Source organism: Vigna unguiculata, chromosome 3 (assembly GCF_037176805.1).
Source record: "Vigna unguiculata cultivar grain cowpea cultivar isolate G323 ecotype 2 chromosome 3, ASM3717680v1, whole genome shotgun sequence".
Classification (NCBI taxonomy): Eukaryota; Viridiplantae; Streptophyta; class Magnoliopsida; order Fabales; family Fabaceae; genus Vigna; species Vigna unguiculata.
The window spans coordinates 35,319,373-35,336,641 of NC_140794.1; the positions used below are offsets into that span (position 1 = coordinate 35,319,373).

General features: G+C 38.3%; 2 protein-coding genes across 2 annotated transcripts in view; both read right to left on the minus strand.

Moving 5' to 3' along the window:
- Positions 1-2,130: 2,130 nt before the first annotated feature.
- On the minus strand, positions 2,131-3,129 carry LOC146887779 (uncharacterized). The gene is made up of 2 exons (XM_085670392.1): positions 3,075-3,129; positions 2,131-2,645 (listed from the first exon to the last, which is right to left on the minus strand). Exons 1-2 carry the CDS (start codon positions 3,127-3,129, stop codon positions 2,131-2,133), a joined length of 570 nt encoding a protein of 189 aa, XP_085526518.1.
- An 8,411-nt stretch (positions 3,130-11,540) lies between these two features.
- The window catches only part of LOC114176550 (uncharacterized), a 28,613-nt gene continuing 22,884 nt past the window's right edge, over positions 11,541-17,269 (minus strand). The window contains exon 2 of the mRNA XM_085671511.1: positions 11,541-15,830. Within this exon, the coding sequence (XP_085527637.1) occupies positions 12,707-13,834 (1,128 nt within the window). The 5' untranslated portion in view covers positions 13,835-15,830 and the 3' untranslated portion in view covers positions 11,541-12,706. The remainder of the gene's footprint in view (positions 15,831-17,269) is intronic.

The following is a 17,269-nucleotide window of genomic DNA, read 5'->3' on the forward strand; positions in this document are numbered from 1 at the left end:
GGAGACATTTGAGACACATTCTTTGTCTCCTTTTGTGCTAGAACGAAATTAGCCTTGCACACACCATAGTTAGCTCTTTTGTCTCTCATTTTTTGTAACCTTATTTGACCTACTTTCTAGAAGCTAGAGTTAGGTTTTTGTAGAGACATCCTTAGGTATCTTTTATTTGCTTAGAGGCCCCTAAACTCTTCTATATAAGGGGTGCTCCTAGACATGTAAAAGGGTTGAAGATTTTGAAGTAAAACCACTCTTGTGTCTCAACCATTTGTGAGAGTTTCCTCCCTAGGGAGTGAATACTTTTAAGCCTTATCTTGCATAGCAAGTGGCAACACACATCCATTCATCTTCAAGGTTGTCATGGCTTCTAGCCTAGCCTTGTAGTGGCGTGCTTCTCACATTTTTACCATTTCTTTCCTTTCCATTTTATGTTTTCTTCTTCCTTTAATTGTTCTTGGTTTTATATGGTTTATGTGCTTTCCATTTCCTTTTCATTTTGAATTAATCCATCATCTTCTTCTCTTGAGCTTTGAGAAAGGAACCTTCACATCTAGATAGCTTGCTATCTTAATGTCCAGTGGGGATTTCACTTAGCTTTCTTAATCAACTCACACCATAGTCAATAATCTTAAAAAGGAACAAGATAATCCTTCATCAGAACACCAATCAGTATACTTATTACTCATTACACTCCATGTGAAACTCATCCTTTCAACACCCAAACTGCTTTCTGCCAGATTGTGCCCTACATTACCCTAGTAGTCGAGATGCCCATCTCATATGATTATACTCTTCTACTGTTATACCAGTTACCCTCGCTTACACACAACCCCTCACCCATTATTCATTCCCGCAAGTGTACTCTATCAATCTCCAACAGTTTCCAATATCCACCACTCAAATTTCACACACACTCATCAGCATATTATCAAAGCATTTCAATCACCAGCAATACTCCCGACATCAAACCCCAAGTGCTCAACCATAAAAATCCTTATCACTATTCCATCGAATTTTTTTCCTATCAATTACGCTCGAAGTCCAACATTACCACACCGAATCATCTCCCAAGGCCCTCCCCTTGCTTTCCCTCCAAATAACTCACGTCAAAATACACAGAAAACCCCAAATCGAGTCACAGACCCGCGTCGCCTGGCGGTCCCGACCAATCCCGCCAGGCGTTTCATACAGAGAAACCCAGAATAGTGTAAAACACATGCGTCGCCTGGCGGCCGAGAATGTGTCGCGAGGCAGTTTCCCCTCAGTAACCCAGAATAAGGCAAAAATGCTTGCACCGCCTGGCGGCGATGAACAGCCCGCCAGGCGGTTCCTGGAAATTTTCCAGAAAACACGGAAAAATGGAAGAATTCACAAATATGCATCCAGTTCATACATTTCATGGTATATTATCGTAAGACAAAATAAATTAACGATTACAGCTCCCTTAACCTAGTTTTTTCCTTTGATTAAAGCTTTGACGATTGAGATTTCTCCCTACACCAATTGCCTCCTTCGCCTTCTCTCAATTCAGCCCCAAAAGTCTCACTCAAACGTCACAAAACCTCCAATTTTCGTGCTCTCTTTCTGGGTATAATTTCAGCTTTGCCAAACCTTAGCTATTAACCTAATTTTGCTTTTTAAAGGGTGCCTAAAGCTAGGTTATTAATCCCAAAACGAAAATTGCCACTTAATAGTGGTTAATTGCCATTCATTATCCCATTATGGGTTGTTTTACAGCCACCCCTATTCTGCCATTCCACTAGTATTTCCTTCAACTTTTCATATTCAAGCCAAAGCCAAAAATATCAAAAATAAAGTTTAATGTGAGTCCTCCAACACTTGAACCCATAACCATGCAATTGCCAAATCAATATCAAACCATCATGCCAATTCATGTTTCATGCTAACAATCATTATCCAAATAACATTATTTTACAGCAGGATTATCCTATATTTAAAATAATAACGAATAATAACACAAAATTGGCATACATAGGACTCGAACCCAAGTCCTCTCACACAATCAAAGTACTCTCAACCATATGAGCTAGTACTTTTCCACATCATACTCTTCATAATTTAATGTCATAAATGATTTTCCTACCCACATTTATTAATTATTTATTTATTTAATTAATTAAATTCCAAGGGTCTTACAGTACCCCCACCTTTAAAATTTTTCGTCCTCGAAAAAGAGAACTTACTAGTGAAAATATGAGAATAAGACCGCCTCATGACATCTTCCATCTCCAATGTCATTTCCTGAGTTGCCTCATCCCATAGCACCTTCACCGTTCTGATCTCCTTCCCTCTGAGCGGCTTTACTTGAGAATCCAAGATTCTCACTGGTCCGATTCCAACTGTCAAGTCCTCCCGCACCTGCACATCATCATCCTCCAGGACATGTGTAGGATCTGCTATGTATTTTCTCAGCTGCGACACACAGAAAACTTTATGTAAGTTTGCCAAGTGTGGTGGCAAGGCGATCTCATATGCTGCAGGTCCAATTCTCCTCGTGATTTGATACGGACCGATGAATCGAGGAGTCAACTTCCTCAATTTAAGAGCTCTCCCAATGCCTGCTGTAGGGGTCACTCGGAGAAATACGTGATCACGAGCCTCAAACTCAAGCGGCTTCCTCCTTTTGTCTGCATAGGATTTCTACCGACTTTGAGTTGCACGCATGCGATCCTGTATCATTTTCAACTTCTCGGTGGTCTGTTGCAAGAACTCTGGCCCAAGCACTATCGACTCTCTGTCCTGGTGCCAGCACAAGGGTGTTCGACATCTTCTACCGTATAATGCCTCACACGGTGCCATTCCAATGCTAGAATGTTAACTATTGTTATACGTGAACTCCACCAATGGCAGGATATCACTCTAAGTGCCCAGATGATCTAACACACAAGTCCTCAACAAATCCTCCAACGATTGGATAGTCCTCTCAGACTGCCCATCAGTTTGGGGGTGATATGCCGAACTCATTCTCAGTTGAGTACCCAAGGCATTTTACAAAGACTACCAAAACCTCGATGTGAACCTTGGGTCTCTATCAGATACAATACTGGTAGGCACACCATGTAGTCGGACCACCTCTCTGACATTTAACTCTGCCAGCTTGTCCAGGGACATCTTCTGATTTATGCGTAAGAAGTGCGCACACTTCGTCAACCGGTCTACAATCACCTAGATGGAGTCATGCCCTCTCACCGACCTCGACAAGTGTGTAACGAAGTCCATGGAAATGCTGTCCCATTTCCACTGAGGAATATCCAGAGGCTCCAACATACCACCCGACCTCTGATGCTCAATCTTCGCTTTTTGACATACCAAGCAGGAAGCGATGTAATCAGCCACATTTGTCTTCATGCCCGTCTACTAGAAAGTAGCTTTCAAATCTTTATACATCTTAGTCATACCTGGGTGTATGCTAAGATGACTCTTATGCCCCTCATCTAGGAACATCTTCCTCAAGACTCTACTACTGGGAACACACACTCTCTTCCTGAACCGTAGGGTACCGTCCCTGCCCATTCGGAAATCCTTCCTCTTCTTAGGGCCCAACTCACTAATGATTTGTTGTAGTTCCTGACCATTACCCTGTTCCACCCGAACCTCATCTAGAAACTCATTGGTGATCCTGAGCATACTGCACCGTATCTGACCTTCCCCCATATCCAGTCCCAGATTCATGTCCCGCAACTGTTCTAGCAACTCTAGCTCTTTAATCATCAAAGTTGACACATGAACTCTCTTCCTGCTCAAAGCATCGGCAACGACATTGGCTTTATAAGGATGGTACAAAAGCTCAAAGTCGTAGTCTTTCAAGTACTCCATCCAGTGCCTCTGCCTCATATTCAACTCCTTCTGATCAAACAAGTATTTCAAACTTTTATGGTCGCTGAATACTTGGTTAATAATTTATGATATAATTAAATATATTAATTATTTAAAGATATCTAATAAATTATTAACAAATAATATTTGCATTAATTTTCTCAATAAGCAATTTTTAATCATGTAGTCAAATTTGCAGAGACATCCAAAAATATCAATATTTGCAGTTAAACCCCTCTCATTTGACCAGTCTTTGACCAGATTTGAATATTTGACTAGATTTGACCAACATTGACCATTTTAGTGTCCATTGAGAGACTGCAACGTGTCAGCTCTTCCAAATCAGATTTCTCTCTCCTTCCTTACGGTTTCTACCGCACAATGAAGTTGCTCCAAGCTATTGTCTCGTGTGCATTCATGGTGGCTGCGGGATGGTGATGTTCCGACGTGGTGCTGCTCCAAGTGTCGCAAGTTTTCCATCAATGATGGCTTCAATGGCGTTCTGCAACCAGTATGAGGGACTCACGTTTCTTCTTCTTTTGCTACAGATATGTCGTTCTAGTGAGGTTTTTAGATCTTCTCTTCTCCAGCATGGTCTGCAATGGCGATAGCGGGACAGAGGTACGCTAGTGGTGCTGCGACGGTTTGAACTGCTTGTGCGTGAATGAAATGATGAAGGTGTGTTGCAAATTCGTGTGGAGAAAGATGGTGGCGCGGTGGCTCTTGCGCTACTGTTGCGGTGCGGATGGCGCGAGAAGATAGACGAGGATGATGGTGGCTACGAGCAGGTCGCAACTGCCATGGTTGTCGGCGCTGCTGTTACGTTTTCCGGCAAGGTGGACGGTGAAGGTGGTGACGGAGCAGTGGCTGTGGTGGCTGCCGGAATGGTGGCGGCTAGGGTTTCCAAGAAAAGAAGCTAGGGTTGAAGATGATGACGTGGCATAAGTTGTTTGGCCAAATTTTAAGTTGTTGGGTCATGACACATGTCAACATGTGGTTGGACAAATTTGAAAGTTAGAGATCGCCACATGGCATGTCCTGAGTGAGTTGGGTTTAAGTGGTAGGAGGGGTGTAAATAAACATGTTAGAAGGTACAAAATAGGTTTTTGGTGAGACCCACTTAGAAATAGGGGAGTGTATAACTAAAAACTGGGGTGCAAAAGTGATTTTTCCAGAACTTGTTGATTTTAGCCTTATTCAAAAGTGTTTTGTAACTTTTAAATGAGCTTAAAACTTAACTTCAGCTGCATCAACAAACATTAAAATATCCAAAAATAATTTAAGCAGCTAAAAATCACTTTTTAAGACATTTTTATCACACAAGCTCAAACAACCTAATTATCATAATTATCAATTAAATCACTCTTTGAGCACACAAATTCAATTAAATACCCAGAATTAAACATTAAATGAGGGCAAAAATACGCACTCATCACTCTACGAATCTTTGGCTCACAACATTGTTGTTGCTTCCGTAATCGAATGCGACTAAATATGGGTGGCCTTCTGATGAAGGATTAGCTTGTTTCTTTTTAGATTATTGAATATGGTGTGAGTTGATTAAGAAAGCTAAGTGAAATCCCCACTGGACATTAAGATAGCAAGCTATCTAGATGTGAAGGTTCCTTTCACAAAGCTCAAGAGAAGAAGATGATGGATTGATTCAAAACAAAAAGGAAATGGAAAGCACATAAACCATAGAAAACCAAGAACAATTAAAGGAAGAAGAAAACATAAAATGGAAAGGAAAGAAATGGTAAAAATGTGAGAAGCACGCCACTACAAGAGCCATGGCAACCTTGAAGATGAGTGGATGTGTGTCGCCACTTGCTATGCAAGATAAGGCTTAAAAGTATTCACTCCCAAGGGAGGAAACTCCCACAAATGGTTGAGACACAAGAGTGTTTTTACTTCAAAATGTTCAACCCTTTTACATGTCTAGGAGCACCCCTTATATAAAAGAGTTTAAGGGCCTCTAAGAAAATAAAAGATACCTAAGGATGTCTCTACAAAAACCTAACCCTAGCTTCTAGAAACTAGTCAAATAAGGTTACAAAAATGAGAGACAAAAGAGCCAACTATGGTGTGTGCAAGGCTAATTTCGTTCTAGCACAAAAGGAGACAAAGAATGTGTCTCATAGGTCTCCAAAAAGTGGCCAAAGAGTGCTAAAAACAAAGGAGACCAAAGGTCCATAGGTACACTTGCTTCATGCCTTTTACTTTATGCTTTATGCCTTTGCTTTACTCTCTCTTCCACATCATTTATGCTCCTCAATCACCATGCGCCACCTAGCATTGATTTCTTACTCCTAATTAACCTACAAAGCAAATAAACATAGATTAGCATGTTGGCTTAAGTGAAGTCAACTATAGTCAACAAGTCAAACCTAGTCAAAGGTCAACAAGTCAACTAAAGTTGATTCAACTAAGTCAACTTTGGGAATCAAAAATAACAAACACAAATGAAAGGGGTGAAGGATTAGTGAACTTCCTTTCTAAACATGCTTAGTCTTTTTAAGCATGTGCCTCCATCCTTTGTTGGGGTCAATCCTTCATCAAAATATGGGTATCCTTCGATTAAATACCTAGTATAATAAACTTCCATTCCTATTCAAAATCTGGATAGTCAGACTCTGAATACCAAATGATGTGAATCCAAAGGGTTGGATTCGTTTTATTGATCTATCAAGGTTGGAATGCTAATAAGCAAGAAATTTGAGAAATTATTTAAAACAAGAAAACGGAAACATATAAGAAGATGGAACGGAAATTGATGGACATCACACTTCCATGAATGGAAGATAAGCCTAAGAGTTTAAACACACAAAGGGATAAAGGACCTTTGATAAATCTCAAGGATTCTTGAATCACTCATGAACTTAGGAGAATTACTCTTCTTAAGATAGAGGAGATAAAATGTTGGCAAAAAGAAAGAAGTCTAGTGATTTTGAATGATGATCAAGCACTAATGAAGACAAAGTGTTTAGTTATGCAAATGTTATCCTGTAAAATAAAATAAGTGTATTGTAGAATAGTTTAATTAAACTTAGAATCAGCAGCATTGCATTCGTCTCTTTAGAAGGTTTCTTATTTTAGAAAAACTACAGTGATAATCGATTATCACTATTGATAATCGATTATCTGTGCAGAACTTGTATTTTTTGAAAACCTACTGGAATAATCGATTATCTCCTGAAATAATCGATTATCCTGTTCAAAATTTGTTTTTCAGAAAACCTACTGGAATAATCGATTATCCTTAGTGATAATCGATTATCCTTGGCAGTTGGAACATAACGATTCAGTTTTTAACCTAATTTTCGAAAACCTACTAGAATAATCGATTATCTCCTAAAATAATCGATTATCCTGTTCAAAATTTGTTTTTCAGGAAACCTATTAGAATAATCGATTATCATAATCGATTATCCTTGGTAGTTGGAACATAACAATTCAGTTTTTAAGCTAATTTTCGAAAACCCTATTTAAGGAACTGCAGTTCAACTTCTAAAATACCTTTTTTAAGATTCAGAGTTCTTTGGTTGTGACTGCGAATTGTTGCTCCTTGAGATTCTTAAAGAAAGCTTTGAAAAACATAGTGTGAATGAGTGATAACTTTTTCTAAGTGAGTTCTTAGAAGATTGAGTGTTGTGTTGTTGCTAGGAAAGCTGGTCATCCTCTATGAGATTCAGTGAGAGTTTTGTTCATCTTTTGTGGTTGTTCAAGAGAGGTGTTTTCTAATCTTTACTCTTATATAATCTATTGTAATCGGATTATTATAGTGATTGAGTTAATCTCTTTGTTTAAGAGATTAACAACTGGACGTAGGGTCTTTTGATCCGAACCAGTATAAATATCAGTGTGCATCTTCTTCCCTTAAACTCCTTATTTATCTGCACTTGCATTTAAAGTAACTATTATTTTAATTTAATTAATTAAATTTTGAGAAAACTTTTAAAACCTGTCAAGATTTTTAAAAATCCAATTCACCCCCCCTCTTGGTTTTTGACCATTGTTAATGAAGTGCAAGAACCAAGGCCTTTTGCTCAATGGACTACTGATGAAAACAGGCGAGCTCAATATGACGTTAAGCCCTAAACATTATATCATTTGCTCTAACTCTTGATGAGTTCTACAGAATTTCTGTCTGCACAAGTGCACGCGAGATGTGGGAAATCCTTCGAGTGATTCATGAAGGAACTGACGATGTCAAACGGGCTAGAAAGAACTCTTTGATACAAGAATATGAGATGTTTTGAATGCAGCAGGGAGAAACCATCTACGATGTGCAGAAGCGGTTCACACACATTGTCAACCATCTCAATGGGCTAGGTAAAACCTTTGATACTTATGAACTTAACATAAAAATTCTTAAATCTTTGAATAGGACTTGGCAGACAAAGGTGACGGCTATCACGGAGTCACAGAATTTTGCAACAATGACAATGGCAGCTCTGTTTGGAAAACTGAGAAAGCACGAGCTTGAACTGGGAAGATTGAATGATGAAGAAGATCAAGGAAGAAAGAAGAATATTGCATTCAAAACTGAGGTTGTCAAAGGCAAGAAGCAAAAAGAGGAAGAAGATTCTGATGATGATGATGATGAGAATCTCAGTCTCATGATAAAGAAGTTCACAAAGTTCATGAAGTCCAAAGGAAGAAATCAATTGAAGAGTAATAAGAAGGAGAATCAAGGAATATTTTATCTACTTCAAAGCCTTTAGAGCTTTTGCATATGGATTTATTTGGTCCCTCTAGGATTAAGAGTTATGGAGGAAATTATTATGCTCTTGTTATTGTGGATGACTACTCTAGGTTTACTTGGACCTTCTTTCTTACTTTAAAAAGTGAAGCCTTTAAAGCATTTAAAAAATTTGCAAAATTAGTTCAAAATGAAAAAGATTTGAAAATTAAGATTATAAGAAGTGATCATGGTGGGAAATTTCAAAATGAGTCATTTGAAAAATTTTGTGATGAAAATGGAATTTTGCATAATTTCTTTGCACCTAGGACACCTCAACAGAATGGAGTTGTAGAGAGGAAAAATAGATCCTTAGAGGAACTAGCTAGAACAATGCTAAATGAATATAATGTTCCTAAATATTTCTGGGCTGATGTTGTGAGTACTGCATGTTATGTTTTAAATAGAATGCTTATTATGCCTATTTTAAAAATTACTCCTTATGAATTATTTAAAGGTAGAAAGCCAAATGTTGCCCATCTTAAAATTTTTGGATGCACATGTTTTGTTTTAAATAATGGAAAAGAAAATTTAGGAAAATTTGATTCTAAAGCTGATGAGGCAATATTTCTAGGATATTCTCTTACTAGTAAAGCATATAGGGTCTTTAATCGAAGAACTTTGAATGTTGAAGAATCCATGCATGTTGTCTTTGATGAAGTTGTAGACCTTGAGGTGAACCCTCTTGAGTCAAATAAGCAAATTACAGGTGATGAAGAATATATTCAGGAGGCCCTTGATGAGATGTATTTAAATGAGAATCCACCTTCTCAATCTGAAGATCTTGAAATATGCTGGAAGTCACCAAGAGGACTATCTCTAGACAACATCATTGGTGATATTTCAAAAGGGGTAATCACTAGAAATATGAATAATTTTTGTATGAATGTTGCTTTTGTTTCATAGATTGAACCAAAAAATGTTCAAGAAGCTCTTCAAGATGATCAATGGTGCATTACAATGCAAGAGGAGCTCAATCAATTTGAAAGAAATAAAGTATGGGAGTTGATTCCAAGAAATGAATCATTTCAAGTGATTGGGACAAGATGGGTTTTCAGAAATAAGATGGATGAGGATGGAAATATTACTAAGAATAAAGCTAGGCTTGTGGCAAAGGGATATCGACAAGAAGAAGGTATAAACTATGATGAAACATATACCCCTTTTGCAAGGTTAGAAGCTATACGCTTACTTCTTGCTTATGCCTCTATTATGAAATTTAAATTATATCAAATGGATGTCAAAAGTGCTTTCCTAAATGGTTTTATCAAAGAAGATGTGTACGTTGAACAACCTCCTGGTTTTGAGGATTATAAATTTCCAAATCACATTTATAAATTGCAAAAAGCACTTTATGGTTTAAAGCAAGCACCTAGATCTTGGTATGAACGCTTAAGCACTTTTTTGCTCGAAAATGATTTTGAAAGAGGTAAAATAGACTCAACTTTTTTTATTAAAAGAGTAGGTGAACACATTTTATTGGTTCAAGTGTATGTTGATGATATAATTTTTGGATCAACTAATAAATCTCTATGTGAAGGTTTTGCAAGCATAATGCAGGGTGAGTTTGAAATGTCAATGATGTGAGAATTAACGTTCTTCCTTGGTTTGCAAATTAAGCAAATGGATGAAGGGACATTCATATCTCAATCTAAATATTGTAAGGAAATACTTAAATAATTTGAAATGGATAATGCTAAAGCAGCAAGTACTCCTATGGCAACTTTCTGCTATTTGGATAAAGATGAATCAGGTATTGAGGTAAATCAAACCATGTTTAGAGCTATGATAGGGTCTCTTTTATATCTTACTACAAGTAGACCTGATATTATGCAATCTATATGTGTTTGTGCTAGATATCAAGCTAGTCCTAAGGAATCCCATCTTATAGCAGTAAAAAGATCTCAAAGGAACTATATCTTTTGGACTTTGGTATCCTTCTGGGGCATCACTTAGTTTAATACAGTACTCTGATGCTGATTATGGTGGCTGTAAAATAGATAGAAAAAGTACCAGTGGTACTTGTCACCTCTTAGGAAGCTCATTAGTTTCTTGGCACTCCAAGAAACAAGCCTGTGTGGCTTTGTCAACTACAGAGGCCAAATACATTGCTGCTGGCAATTGTTGTGCCCAAATCCTATGGATGAAGCAACAATTAGAGGATTACAATATCTATCTAAATCATATACCTCTAAAGTGTGACAATACTAGTGCCATAAACTTAACTAAGAATCCCATAATGCATTCTAGGACAAAACACATAGAAATTAGACACCACTTCTTAAGGGATCACATAAGTAAAGGCAATTGTGTGATAGACTATGTAGACACCAAGCATCAATCGACGAACATCTTTACAAAGCCTTTAGCCAAACACAGATTTTATGAGCTTATGAGAGATTTAGGAATATTAGAAGTCTCTTGAAAGAGCAATGAACGTCACTTTTCATATTTTCGTAAAATAGTGCTCAATAATTGATTATCACTCAGGATAATCGATTATCTTTTCCCTAAATAACTTCTAAATTCCTGGAATAATCGATTATCAAGTAGGATAATCGATTATCATGACCCTACTCAAAATACTCAAAATCGTTCTAAAATAATCGATTATTACTTACAATAATCGATTATCTGCTCATACCAATAATTTCTGGAATTCATATTATGAAACAATAATCGATTATCACTCAGGATAATCGATTATTGCATGACGTTATTGATAGAGGTCGTACCCCACCAAATTAAAACATATTAAATATAGTATATGAAAGTGAACCAAGTCGTCTCCCAACGACCAATATTTTCATTCAAAGCCAAATTTCCAGATGAACATAACAATAAAACACAGGGGGGGGGGGTTTGGCAGATTCACACAACTTTGCTAAATTCTAATAAAAACACCAAAACTGAATTAAACACAGAATTCAAAATGTACTGGTTCCTTGATTCCACTAAAAATCCACCAATCACAGGTAACTAAATCAATTCTCTTATCCAATTTACTCTCATGAAATCTGAATTAATCAACTATGCGAAAATTAACACAGCTTCATTATGCCATTAAGTATAGCACACATCCTTCTGTCATATCAAGAATGTAAAAATTAGCAGGGAAAATCAATTCACCAACACGAACAAAAACATATTCAACCAAACCTGCGGGGTGGGCAACACTTCTATTTGCCAATTGGATCACCACACCCGTAGGTTGCGGGGGTCCAAGAGAAAAAGATATAAAAATAGACAGAGGCATTACATTTATTGAAGCACCAAGATCAAGCATTGCATTTTCAAATTTATTGTTACCTATGATGCAAGGTACACAAAATGTACTTGGGTCCTTGCACTTCTCAAGAATCTGAGGAACAAATTTACCTATCAATGCTGACACGTTTCTGCCCATGCTGATCTTTTCGTTTCCCTTTAGCCTCCTCTTGTGCGTGCATATCTCCTTCAAGAACTTTGCATATCTGGGAATCTGTTTAGTGGCATCCAACAGAGGTATTTTCACCTCCACCTTCCTGAAAGTTTCTAAGATCTCCCTGTCAACCTCTTCCATCTTTTTGCTTGGAATGGCTCTTGGAGGGAAATGAAGAGGTATGGAAGGTGCAGCAGTAGAGGTGGAAGGTGTAGAAGTCACACCAGATGTGGAAGGACCAGCTGCATGAGCATCACGCTTTCTCTGAAGTGTGGCAGGGTTGGCTTCCTTTGGAAGTGTAGGCTCGGAAGTGGGAACTTCAATGTTCTTCCCAGATCTCAAAGTAATGGCACTCACATTCCTAGGATTTTCCACTGTCTGTGATGGAAGCTTGTCAGAATTCTGAGCTTGTGCCTGGTTTAGCTGAGTGGCCATCTACCCCATTTGATTTGTCAAACTCTGGATTGAGGCCCTAGTCTCCTGCTGGAATTGCATATTTAAAAGGGTCATCATCCTGACTAACTCCTCCAATGAAGTAGAAGAAGAAGGTACAGGTGCTGCAGCAGGAGCTGGTGTGGGTACAGGTGGAGCAAGAGTAGCTTGTGGTGCAGGTGCAACTCTTTGTTGTGGAGGTGGTTGCACATTTTGAAATTGTTGGGGCTGTTGGTTACCCTGGTTTCCCCATTTCAAATTTGGGTGATTCCTCCATCCTAGATTATATCTGTTGGTTGACAAATCATGGTGGTTTTGTTGTTGCTGTTGGGGCCTATTGTTGTTGAAAATATTTGCTGCATAGGCCTGAGGTGTGTCCACTGGTGTAGAAAAAGAAGGAGAAGCAGCCTGTTGTTGCAATGCTTGGCAAGAGTCTGTAAAATGATCAACAGATGTACAAAGGCCACAACTCTTGCAGCTGGAGCTCTCTGATTGGAAGCAAGTTGGTTGACTAGTGTGGTAAGAGCATCAATCTTACTCTCCAACTTCTTCGTGTACTCGGCTGCTCCTACATCATGAACACCTCTAACAACTATGGCATCACTCCTTGTGCCAAATTGTTGAGAATTTGAAGCCATGTTCTCTATTAGTTGTCTGGCTACAGCTGGGGTTATGTTACCAAGGGCACCACCACTTGCGGCATCAATCATATTTCGATCCATGTGGTGCAAGCCTTCGTAAAAATACTGCAGAAGGAGGTGTTCAGAGATCTGATGGTGTGGGCAGCTTGAACAGAGATTCTTGAACCTCTCCCAGTACTCATAAAGGGTCTTGGCAAGGAACAATCTCTTCAGGTCATCCCAGCTTGTGATGGACCTGGGTGCTAGGTAGTACAGCCAGTCTTTCGCATTACCCTCCAAAGAATGAGGGAAAGCCTTCAAGTATACATGGTCCTCCTGCACATCTACAGGCTTCATGGTGGAACAGACGACATGAAACTGCTTCAAGTGTTTGCACGGGTCCTCACCTGCAAGACCATGAAACTTTGGCAACAAGTGTATTAAACTAGTTTTCAGCACATATGGAACCTCCTCCTCAGGGTATTGAATGCATAAACTATCATAAGTGAACCCTGGTGCAGTGAGCTCACTCATGGTTCTCTCATGAGGTGGAGGAGGTTGAGCCATGTTATCAGTATGAAAATGAAAATGCTTAGAATAAACAGTATGCTCAGAATGCAAGGAATGAGAAGTGTCAGGAGTATGATGAGAATCATAAGAGTCAGGAAACGTCACTGAATATTGAGCATGCAAAGATGGATTCCTAAGATGCCTACTTCCTCTATGGAATGTGCTATCAATCTCAGGGTCAAATGGTTGTAATTCACTTGGGTTTCCCCTAGTCATGCACCAAAAAGCACTAATTGTAGTGATATTGGCATAACATAGGGTATAACTACAAGTATACTCAAACGACCTTCAAATGACTTGAAAATTGGTAGGATATTCCTTTGAGTGGTCATACAGAAGCACAAAAATATCAGATCAAAACTCAAAGCACAAGTATTTTTAAAAAATTTTGAAAAGTGGAAAAAAAGAAGAAAAATCACAAAAAAGATTGCTGAAATGTAGAAAATGGAATTTTCTGGAGAATCTGAGTTTGCAAACCGGCGGAGCGGGTTTCAACAAGGTGGGAAATCAAATTCTACCCCAAATCCATATAAAATAATAGTGATTCTGATAACCAGAGCAAAAGTTATGGTCCTCTGAAGTTTCATTAAAAATCTGTCCAAAATTTTTTTGAATCTCTTAACTCAGACCATACCAACTGCTCCAGCTATTTTTCCTATCAAGTTCAATGTCTTAGAAGTGGGGGGAAAAATTTCAAGTCAAAACAAGCACCGTAGCTACCAAAACAGAAATCCAGAAGTTAATTGTCAGATTCGAACACTATTCAAACACTATTCACTACTACAAATGACACTATTCATGCGCGCCGCGACACTATTCACTACACTGCACAGAAACACACAGGAATGGAAACAGGCACTGTACTTAACACAACATTAACATCACAATGAACATATACCAACTCAACCACACTTGAACTACACACAGAACACAAGCACACTGAAAATTTTTCTTTGAACGAAACGATTGGTCCCCGGCAATGGCGCCAAATTTGATAGAGGTCTTACCCCACCAAATTAAAACATATTCAATATAGTATATGAAAGTGAACCAAGTCGTCTCCCAACGACCAATATTTTCATTCAAAGCCAAATTTCCAAATGAACACAACAATAAAACACAGGGGGGGTTTGGCAGATTCACACAACTTTGCTAAATTCTAATCAAAACACCAAAACTGAATTAAATACAGAATTCAAAACGTACTGGTCCCTGGATTCCACTGAAAATCCACCAATCACAGGTTACTAAATCAATTCTCTTATCCAATTTACTCTCATGAAATCTGAATTAATCAACTATGCGAAAATTAACACAACTTCATTATGCCATTAAGCATAGCACACATCCTTCTTTCAATTTTACACACACACACACAGATTAAGCAACTGTGGCCAAAACCCGAACTCACTAAGCATGACAAGGATTCTGAAATTGTGCAAAACATGAACCCACGATTAAGCATCACAAATTCCATTTCATTCAAAGCTACGAAATTGAATATGATGAAGAGAAAATAGGAATTGGAGTGCACTGCAAATCATCAACCTCATGGTTTCAAATCAGTTTCTTCAAGGAACCAATACGAAAAACTTAGCTAGACATAGAGAATGAACAATTAAACATTTCAAAACTGCAATCACAAAACAGAACCAAGAACCCTAACTTATCAAATCTGAAAACACAATTTAAGAGCAAAAATAGAGATTTCAAAGCTTAAATGGAATGCCAAACGGTGCTATCATATATAAATGCGAAAACCCCATGAATGGGTATTGTTTCAACTCAATGAAATCACAAAACGAGCTGCCCAATGTAGAAAACAAAATCAAAACGCAAAACCCTCAATGGGTGCTGTCAAATGTGCATAAAAACGGTAAAAATGACCAAAAAATGTGAAAAACCGCAAGGGGAGGCATCCATGGAAGCTTGGAGCACGAAAAAAATGGAGTTGGAGAGAATGTAGAAGGTCAAGTGGCGGCTTCCTCCCCATGCAAACCTAATTTTCGTAGTCTTTTCACCCCCTGCCACTCAGAATTACAAAACTGCCATTATGAGCCGCAGAATTACAAAAATGCCACTCTGGACCTCAAATGTTGACCCATTGACTTTGCTAACGTGGAAATGATATGGAAATGATGTGGAAATGATGTGGAAAGTCTCTTCAACTAAAGATTAATGTCCAAGCTCCAAAATTGCTTCACCCAAATACCTAAAATAATTAAAAACAAAAAATTAGGCCAAATAATGTGAAATTAGTCCAAATTCGGAACAGTGGCCCAATAAAGCCCAACAGATGAAAAACACTCTAATGATGAATAATTAAGCAATAATCAACTGTCTAATGGGTACACAAAGGCTAGTGGAATGGAAGAAAATAATGACTCATCAGTTATGTAAAAATTTTCGAAAAACTAGCCGTTGTAACGGCTAGATTTGCTTTGGTTCTCTCATTTTAGCTGTTGGTAGCCTACTCTTCATAAATTGAGAATCCCAATTTCAACTATTCACGTAGAAAAGTAATCCTCTCATCATTTGCCCTCTTTTTTTTAAACCCTAAAGACCCCTTCAATATCATCTTTTTCTCTTAAAAATCAGTGCCATGGCAGAATCATCTCGCAGAAAGATCCCAACACGTAGACGAACTGCTCCACGTCCAACTCAACCTTCTATCAGATCAGCATCCATTGAAGGTTGGATCTCTGACGAAGATCAAAGGGATGAATTCGTTCAGATTTGGAAAAACAAAGCAATCATCTCTCCCAAGTACATCACTACTCGAAAATTCACAGCTGTAGGTTTTGAGTTTCCTGCTCTCTTTAATTTTCAAGGCATCAGACCATTTGTGGAAATGCAAGGAAAATACTATCCCGATCTCGTACGAGTTTTCTACTACAATCTCAAGATCAGAGATGAAGTTGCTTTATCAAAAGTGAAAGGAGTGGACATTATCATCGATAATGATATTTGGGAAAATGTGGCAAAATTTCCCATCAATGATGCTGCAGAATCAATTTTCAATGGGATTGATGGCTTTAATCGAATCCTGGTCTATCAATCTTTCTTACACAACCCAACACAGGATGTTGGGAGACAATTATTGGCTGGAGGACTAAAAATGGATGAAAGACTCATCCATTACTTAATTGTCTGGATTTTGTGTCCTAGAGGAACCAATCATGCTCAGTGCCCATAGGCTGACCTTCTCATAATGTATGGGATTCTAAATCGTGTTCCGATAAAATGGTCTACTTTGAACCTTGACACTATGCTCAAAGCAAAGAGGTACCCACAATATCCTCTCCCATATTCCCTCTTAATTTCAAGGATTTGCGAATACAAGGGAGTTGACACCACCGGGGAGCTTTGTCAAAGTACCATACGTGCAAATCATATTGCTGAAAGTTCTCTCAAACAGCTAAAGCTTGTTCCTCTTGGTGATACCTATGTCCATAGAGATGATATGCCCAATTATGACGCTGAAGATGAAGAACTTCCTCCTACTGATCCCATACGTCCTGCTGCACAAAATGTTGGCTCTTCAAGTGGTGTTGGCTCATACTTCTCTAGAGAAGACAACACAGCAAACATGAACAAATGACTAGAAGAAGTTGTCGGGCTAATTAGGGGGATTGATACTAGAATTTCCCA

Coding starts and splice junctions, on each gene's coding strand:
- LOC146887779 (XM_085670392.1), bottom strand. CDS start 3,129: ATGTCCCTGGACAAGCTGGCAGAGTTAAATGTCAGAGAGGTGGTCCGA. Junction 2,646..3,074: donor AGAGGTGGTCCGACTACATG/GTGTGCCTACCA, acceptor AATCCTATGCAG/ACAAAAGGAGGAAGCCGCTT.